Below are 8,856 nucleotides of genomic sequence, written 5' to 3' on the forward strand. Positions count from 1 at the left end.
CTCGTCACACACACACACACACACACACACACACACACACACACACACACACACACACACACACACACACACAACCTGCACACGGTTAGTCACACACACAACCTGCACACGGTTAGTCACACACACAACGTCCATGTCCAACACTCATCGACACTGAGGCCGCCCAGCAAATCAAAATGAACTATAAATCTGACATGTTGTAGCGAGAGACAATGTAACAGTGTAACGGCTGTGTGTCGCTATGGAAACCACTACTTCTCCGCTGCTTTCTTGTTTCAGTTCAGTTTTTAGGACCAACGGTATACCGTTTTTCTCAGACGCGGAGGGATACTGACTTGTTGTGAAAAGGCACGTTCTATTTGACCGTTGTTTGATCGTGGAATCAAACACGCCTATTGACCAATCAGAGAGCTTGCTCACACCTATGTGTTATAGATTACCGTGTCGAACACTCGGTCTCATGGTTGCTTTGGATCTTCTGTACGCACATCAATAACGCATTTTATTGATTGAGCGCTTTTCTAGAAACTCAAAAACCCTTCACAGAGTAAACAAATCATATTATTATAATTACACAACACTCTTAAAATATATAAAACACAACATGAATTACAGATGAAAAGCCGCTCTGAAGAGGTGAGTTGAGATTTGATACCGGATCACATGCCGGAGACGACCAGTAGAAGAGATCCCTGCTGACAGCGTGAACCCGTCACGGTGATTGACAGCTGGTGTTCTCGTGAGACATGCAGCAGCGAGACGGGAGGACGCTGCCGAGGAGACGATGCAGAGTTCTCTGGGGAAAGGAATGCTTTGACATGTTTGCTAAACCTCAGAGATGCTATTATTCCACAGCCGCAGCACGGATGCTTCACGGGTGACGGAGCGAGGGGGGCAGAGGCAGGGGCAGGGGCAGAGGCAGAGGCAGGGGCAGGGGCAGGGGCAGGGGCAGGGGCAGAGGCAGAGGCAGAGGCAGAGGCAGGGGCAGGGGCAAAGGCAGGGGCAGGGGCAGAGGCACGGGCAGGGGCAGGGGTGGGGGCAGGGGTGGGGGCAGGGGCAGAGGCAGGGGCAGGGGCAGAGGCAGGGGCAGAGGCAGGGGCAGGGGCATGCCAGGTGCAGCCTGAACAAGAAGCTGATATCCACACACGCCTTTTTTATAGACATTTCTACCGCGCTTCCTTCCATAACCTTCGTTTTACTCGCGCTGTACGACCTGCTCGGCCTCTGGTGGTGTCTTGATACCGTGTTTTGCGTTTACTACAACTAACATAACAGGCCTTTCTGCCATGTCTCTACTTTAGTCTGACCATCTCTGTTATGAAGTTATGAAATACTAAATAAATAAGTAATTAGATACCTTACCGTTACTGCGCTCATAAAGAATTATAAGAATAAGTATAATGCGTATTGAACAGGTTTCATTCATTAAAAGTGATTTTATTTAAGGTAATTAGTCAGAAGCCCTATTTTATCAGTAACCTATGTCTGCACAGCAGTTACAAAGGTCAAGCTACATTAAAACAGGATTGTCCCCATTTTTTCTTTAATAGTTATAACTAGGGCCGGGACTTTAACGCGTTAATTAAGATTAATTAATTACACAAAAATTAACGCATTTTAATCGCACTTATTTTTGCACAGCGGAACGTTTCTCACTGGATGAGTTTCAGGCGTACCGATTATACTGGAGCACCAACTAACGTTCATGACTTCAGCATGGGACTTCAAACAACAACAAACCACGGTGAACAATAGTCAAACATGAACGAACAAGCTGATGAGACGCTTTGGTCGCCCCGTGGATGGGACATTTTGTTTTAAAAAACGGACGGATGGAAGCGTCGACAAGAGCCGCAGCACATCAAGCCTAAAGTATCACCTAAATGCAAAGCATGTAGCAGCTAGCATGTAGCAGCTAGCATGTAGCAGCTAGCGTGTAGCAGCTAGCGTGTAGCAGCTAGCGTGTAGCAGCTAGCGTGTAGCAGCTAGCGTGTAGCAGCTAGCGTGTAGCAGCTAGCGTGTAGCAGCTAGCATGTAGCAGCTAGCATGGAGCAGCTAGCATGTAGCAGCTAGCATGTAGCAGCTAGCGTGTAGCAGCTAGCGTGTAGCAGCTAGCATGTAGCAGCTAGCATGGAGCAGCTAGCATGTAGCAGCTAGCATGTAGCAGCTAGCGTTTAGCAGCTAGCATGTAGCAGCTAGCATGTAGCAGTTAGCATGTAGCAGCTAGCATGTAGCAGCTAGCATGTAGCAGCTAGCATGTAGCAGCTAGCATGTAGCAGCTAGCGTTTAGCAGCTAGCATGTAGCAGCTAGCATGTAGCAGTTAGCATGTAGCAGCTAGCATGTAGCAGCTAGCATGTAGCAGCTAGCATGTAGCAGCTAGCATGTAGCAGCTAGCATGTAGCAGCTAGCATGTAGCAGCTAGCATGTAGCAGCTAGCGCGGACGTTAGCCCGACTCCGAGTGCAAGGAACCACACCCTGACCCAACTCACACTCAACCAGACGACTGGTTTCAGGGCCAGGATGAGTGAGTCCACGTCTGAGAGGATAACCAGCTCCCTGGCTCTCTGGACTGCACTCGACTGTCGACCACCTGGAGTCACATCCATGTGGAAACTGCTTCTCACTGTTCTCAGGTCAGATATGTATATTTGATTAAAAATGCGATTAATTTCGATTAATTAATTACAAAGCCTCTAATTAATTAGATTAATTGTTTTAATCGAGTCCCGGCTCTAGTTATAACATTAGATATTTTAATGAGATATGGACCACACAACTAAAAAAGGTCTTATGTTGGGGGGGGGGGGGTGGGGGGGGCGATTCCCTCTGCTGCTGCAGGAATCAGAATTGCAAAACACACGAGAGATACGACCGGTGTAAAGACATCTGCCCGTGTCGAGATATAAAACACGTGTTAAGTGTTTCAGTGCAGACACACGTCTACGACCTTCTCCTGTCCCATATCAGATGTTAAGGTCTGCGTAAAGATATTCAGTGAGACATGTGTGCAAAACCGGAGGGACGGCACGTCGTAAGAAGCAGTCATTAGCGTGCAGTGTCTCTGTCAGCGTCTGCATCCTCTGCAGTGTCTCTGTCAGCGTCTGCATCCTCTGCAGTGTCTCTGTCAGCGTCTGCATCCTCTGCAGTGTCTCTGTCAGCGTCTGCATCCTCTGCAGTGTCTCTGTCAGCGTCTGCATCCTCTGCAGTGTCTCTGCCAGCGTCTGCATCCTCTGCAGTGTCTCTGTCAGCGTCTGCATCCTCTGCAGTGTCTCTGTCAGCGTCTGCATCCTCTGCAGTGTCTCTGCCAGCGTCTGCATCCTCTGCAGTGTCTCTGTCAGCGTCTGCATCCTCTGCAGTGTCTCTGTCAGCGTCTGCATCCTCTGCAGTGTCTCTGCCAGCGTCTGCATCCTCTGCAGTGTCTCTGCCAGCGTCTGCATCCTCTGCAGTGTCTCTGCCAGCGTCTGCATCCTCTGCAGTGTCTCTGTCAGCGTCTGCATCCTCTGCAGTGTCTCTGCCAGCGTCTGCATCCTCTGCAGTGTCTCTGCCAGCGTCTGCATCCTCTGCAGTGTCTCTGGCAGCGTCTGCATCCTCTGCAGTGTCTCTGCCAGCGTCTGCATCCTCTGCAGTGTCTCTGTCAGCGTCTGCATCCTCTGCAGTGTCTCTGTCAGCGTCTGCATCCTCTGCAGTGTCTCTGCCAGCGTCTGCATCCTCTGCAGTGTCTCTGCCAGCGTCTGCATCCTCTGCAGTGTCTCTGGCAGCGTCTGCAGCACCTGAAGCCGGTCCGTGACTGCGTCTCAGTGCAGTCACTCGTCTGCAACCTCCTCCCGTCGCATCACAGATTATAAGTTCTGCATTTAAGACGAACAGAACCGAGCACTTGGTGCAGAACTGGAGAGACGGCTCGCAGTAAGCAGCCGAGTAATAATAGATTTAATTTGTTGGCGTTTTCACAGCTGCTCAAAGACGCTTTACAGACACAGAGAAGAGAAAAGAGAAGGAAGGAACAACACGTACATATATAGTTAAAGTTAAAGTAGAATGAAGAGGTGAGTGTTTGTGAGCTCTTGGAAGGTGGTGAGGTCGGGTTAGCAGTACGTCTTAGTGTCAGCGCTAATCAGGGTTAGTTTAGTTAGCGTCCTCCATCCTCTGCAGTGTCTCTGTCAGCGTCTGCATCCTCTGCAGTGTCTCTGTCAGCGTCTGCATCCTCTGCAGTGTCTCTGTCAGCGTCTGCAGCACCTGAGGCCGACTGTACACAGAGGAGTGTGATAGTGTCTTTGGGACCCTTCAGGATGCATGCCTCAAAGCCTCTCCGTCCTCCCCGGTGTCTCCTCTTCACGTCCCCTGCCCTCCGCATGAAGCACTCTTTCTCTCTTTCACTCTTTCCTCCACGGAGCTCACTATTTGCATCTCGAGGCCTGCCATCGAGTCGTTGACTTTCATGAGTCTGAGAGAGAGAGAGGAGAGCGAATGGATCAGGTGAGTTTCCTCTGGGGATTAAGGCTCAGCCTCACGATGCATTCAAAGCCTCGCGATGCATTCAAAGCCTCGCGATGCATTCAAAGCCTCGCGATGCATTCAAAGCCTCACGATGCATTCAAAGCCTCGCGATGCATTCAAAGCCTCGCGATGCATTCAAAGCCTCGCGATGCATTCAAAGCCTCGCGATGCATTCAAAGCCTCACGATGCATTCAAAGCCTCGCGATGCATTCAAAGCCTCGCGATGCATTCAAAGCCTCGCGATGCATTCAAAGCCTCACGATGCATTCAAAGCCTCACGATGCATTCAAAGCCTCGCGATGCATTCAAAGCCTCGCGATGCATTCAAAGCCTCGCGATGCATTCAAAGCCTCGCGATGCATTCAAAGCCTCACGATGCATTCAAAGCCTCGCGATGCATTCAAAGCCTCGCGATGCATTCAAAGCCTCGCGATGCATTCAAAGCCTCACGATGCATTCAAAGACCTTCCTCTGCTCTGACTGTAGCATCCCTGCTCTCTGAAGCCTTCTCAGAGAGAGGTCACGCAACACCACGAAGTACTGCACCGGCAGCAGGTCCGTAATCTGGTGAACTCAACCCAGACTGATGTCTAAGCAGGTGGGAAGAAACTAAGTAGATTTACTACTTAATCACAATTGTGAGGTACTTGTACTTTATTTGAATATTTCCATGTTATGCTACTTTGTACTTCTACTTCACTAAATTTATTTAATACCTTTCAGATCTTTTACTCAAGTACCAGATCTGAGTACTTCTACTTTTACTCAAGAACAAGATCTGAGTACTTCTACTTGTACTGAAGTACAAGATCTCAGTACTTCAACTTTTACTCAAGTACAATATCTGAGTACTTCAACTTTTACTCAAGTACAATATCTGAGTACTTTTACTCATTTTGCAGACGCTCTTTAAATGTGTTCAGAAAGAGCAGCTCATGTTTCTGGTCCTGCTGGTGTTCTGTGTCCGAATACACGCATACTTTACGGGTACTTTACGGGTACTTCATACAAGATACTTCAAACAGGAACTTCTGAGAGCGATGTGTTTGACTTGCCACAATAGGACATTTCCCCAAACAGACAGTCAGTAAAAACAAGCCGATGAGTTTCATAGGAACACCGAGTATAGCCGTGCACTTCACGAAGGATGCTAATCTGAGGGAAGAACACAGAGTATAGCCGTGTACTTCACGAAGGATGCTAATCTGAGGGAAGAACACCGAGTATAGCCGTGTACCTCACGAAGGATGCTAATCTGAGGGAAGAACACCAAGTATAGCCGGATACTTCACGAAGGATGCTAATCTGAGGGAAAAACACAGAGTATAGCCGTGTACTTCACGAAGGATGCTAATCTGAGGGAAGAACACCGAGTATAGCCGGATACTTCACGAAGGATGCTAATCTGAGGGAAGAACACCGAGTATAGCCGGATACTTCACGAAGGATGCTAATCTGAGGGAAGAACACAGAGTATAGCCGTGTACTTCACGAAGGATGCTAATCTGAGGGAAGAACACCGAGTATAGCCGTGTACCTCACGAAGGATGCTAATCTGAGGGAAGAACACCAAGTATAGCCGGATACTTCACGAAGGATGCTAATCTGAGGGAAAAACACAGAGTATAGCCGTGTACTTCACGAAGGATGCTAATCTGAGGGAAGAACACCGAGTATAGCCGTGTACCTCACGAAGGATGCTAATCTGAGGGAAGAACACCAAGTATAGCCGGATACTTCACGAAGGATGCTAATCTGAGGGAAGAACACCGAGTATAGCCGGATACTTCACGAAGGATGCTAATCTGAGGGAAAAACACCGAGTATAGCCGGATACTTCACGAAGGATGCTAATCTGAGGGAAGAACACCGAGTATAGCCGGATACTTCACGAAGGATGCTAATCTGAGGGAAGAACACAGAGTATAGCCGTGTACTTCACGAAGGATGCTAATCTGAGGGAAGAACACCGAGTATAGCCGTGTACCTCACGAAGGATGCTAATCTGAGGGAAAGAACACCAAGTATAGCCGGATACTTCACGAAGGATGCTAATCTGAGGGAAAAACACAGAGTATAGCCGTTGTACTTCACGAAGGATGCTAATCTGAGGGAAGAACACCGAGTATAGCCGTGTACCTCACGAAGGATGCTAATCTGAGGGAAGAACACCAAGTATAGCCGGATACTTCACGAAGGATGCTAATCTGAGGGAAGAACACCGAGTATAGCCGGATACTTCACGAAGGATGCTAATCTGAGGGAAGAACACCGAGTATAGCCGGATACTTCACGAAGGATGCTAATCTGAGGGAAGAAACACCGAGTATAGCCGGATACTTCACGAAGGATGCTAATCTGAGGGAAGAACACCGAGTATAGCCGGATACTTCACGAAGGATGCTAATCTGAGGGAAGAACACCGAGTATAGCCGGATACTTCACGAAGGATGCTAATCTGAGGGAAGAACACCGAGTATAGCCGTGTACTTCACGAAGGATGCTAATCTGAGGGAAGAACACCGAGTATAGCCGTGTACCTCACGAAGGATGCTAATCTGAGGGAAGAACACTGAGTATAGCCGGATACTTCACGAAGGATGCTAATCTGAGGGAAGAACACCGAGTATAGCCGGATACTTCACGAAGGATGCTAATCTGAGGGAAAGAACACCGAGTATAGCCGTGTACCTCACGAAGGATGCTAATCTGAGGGAAGAACACTGAGTATAGCCGGATACTTCACGAAGGATGCTAGTCTGAGGGAAGAACACCGAGTATAGCCGTGTACTTCACGAAGGATGCTAATCTGAGGGAAGAACACTGAGTATAGCCGTGTGAGGAAGGATAGTCGTCCCCAGACCCTCCAGAGCACTCAAGAAGGAGTTGAAGGAGTTGAAGGAGGTTTTAAGGTCTGATATACATCTCAGTGTCCCGTTGGAGACGTTATCCAGAGACAGGATCCAGGGGCGGATCTAGACAAATATTCATGGGGTGGCAAGAGGGTGGCAGGAGATTTTGAGGGGTGGCCTCCCCTGACAGAAGTATATGCTGATTTAAATCGCAATCATATCAATCAATTAGGGGTGTAACGATACACGTACCCGTACTGAAATTATTCGGTACGGGCCCTTCGGTTCGAATATAGCGTTAAACGTAAAAAATTGAGAACATGAACAACTTTCTGGAAGTAATCTATATCATTTAATTTCATTGGACGCGAGGCATACTATGAGAGCTGCTCACAGGGATGCGTTCAAATGTAGTCAGTAATTTGAGGAACTGGCGAAATGGCGAACGCAGATAAAGTTGAGCTGAAAATCCTCCAGCATCACTGAAGTCTCCGGTTTGGGAACTTTTTGGTTTCGCAGTTACGAACAAGGATGACGGACAAAGACAGGTGGACCGAACAAAAGCTGTTTGTCGGCATTGTTCAACTAACATTGGTTACACGGCAATACATCAAACTGGCACACTCATTTGAAAAGGCATCACCCGAACGTGAATATCACCGGTACCAAAAGACTGAAGTGCAAACCCAACTCCCGCTAGCATGTAGCCTCCACCACTCGCAGAGAGTTCAGACCGAGCCAAAGCTATTACAAACGCCAAGTATCCTCATGTTGCCATGGTAGCAAAGCGCTACCTGGCTGTGTCTGCTGCCTCTGTCCCGAGAGAGGGTGTTCTCCACGGCAGGAGACGTTGCTAGTGCCAGCAGATCTGCCCTTTCTGCAGCCATGTGGACGAGTTCATCTTTCTTTAGACAACATGAGAATACAATGACAAGCAAGTCCTGATGTCAAGCTGGCTGCTCAGGAACTACAGTTCAAATACAGATTATTTCAGTTCATCGAAATGCTGCACCTTAATGTTTATTTTACTATATTTTGTATTTATTTGAATACATTAGTCACAGTTTAATAATCATTTAAAAAAAAAATGTAATGTTTCGTGATAATTTTTCCTGCTGTACCGAAAACGTACCGAACCGACCCGTGACCTAAAAACGAGGTACGTACCGAACCGAAATGTTTGTGAACCGTTACACCCCGACAATCAATGTTAACTTGGAAAGCCACAATATTAATATTTTAAATCAATCACATACGTGATATTATTGTGGCACATCAGTAAAGCCTTACATATCAGGTGGCAGACGTAATTTAATGAATTTTAACTGAACAATAACTGAATGAGTTTGCCTCACTCTTAGACCAGCAGGGGAACGAATCTATGCAGACTGCTGCAATGAGTACGTTAATTAACTGTCTCATCGATGTTTGTCTGAATGAATATGATACTATTAACAATCATATTATTCCTATCAGCTGTCAATTACTGTTAATAAATAATAAT

At 47.5% G+C, this 8,856-nt stretch overlaps 1 protein-coding gene across 1 annotated transcript in view; it reads right to left on the reverse strand.

Moving 5' to 3' along the window:
- Nucleotides 1-8,856, reverse strand: part of LOC139435809 (glutamate receptor ionotropic, delta-2-like) — a 28,580-nt gene that overhangs the window by 16,315 nt on the left and 3,409 nt on the right. Inside the window, exons 2-3 of the mRNA XM_071206749.1 lie at nucleotides 8,147-8,257; nucleotides 4,239-4,446 (exon numbers count right to left, since the gene is read on the reverse strand). Coding sequence (XP_071062850.1) covers nucleotides 4,239-4,446; nucleotides 8,147-8,257 — 319 coding nt within the window. The remainder of the gene's footprint in view (nucleotides 1-4,238; nucleotides 4,447-8,146; nucleotides 8,258-8,856) is intronic.

The sequence above is a fragment of the Pseudochaenichthys georgianus genome, chromosome 19 (assembly GCF_902827115.2).
Source record: "Pseudochaenichthys georgianus chromosome 19, fPseGeo1.2, whole genome shotgun sequence".
Classification (NCBI taxonomy): Eukaryota; Metazoa; Chordata; class Actinopteri; order Perciformes; family Channichthyidae; genus Pseudochaenichthys; species Pseudochaenichthys georgianus.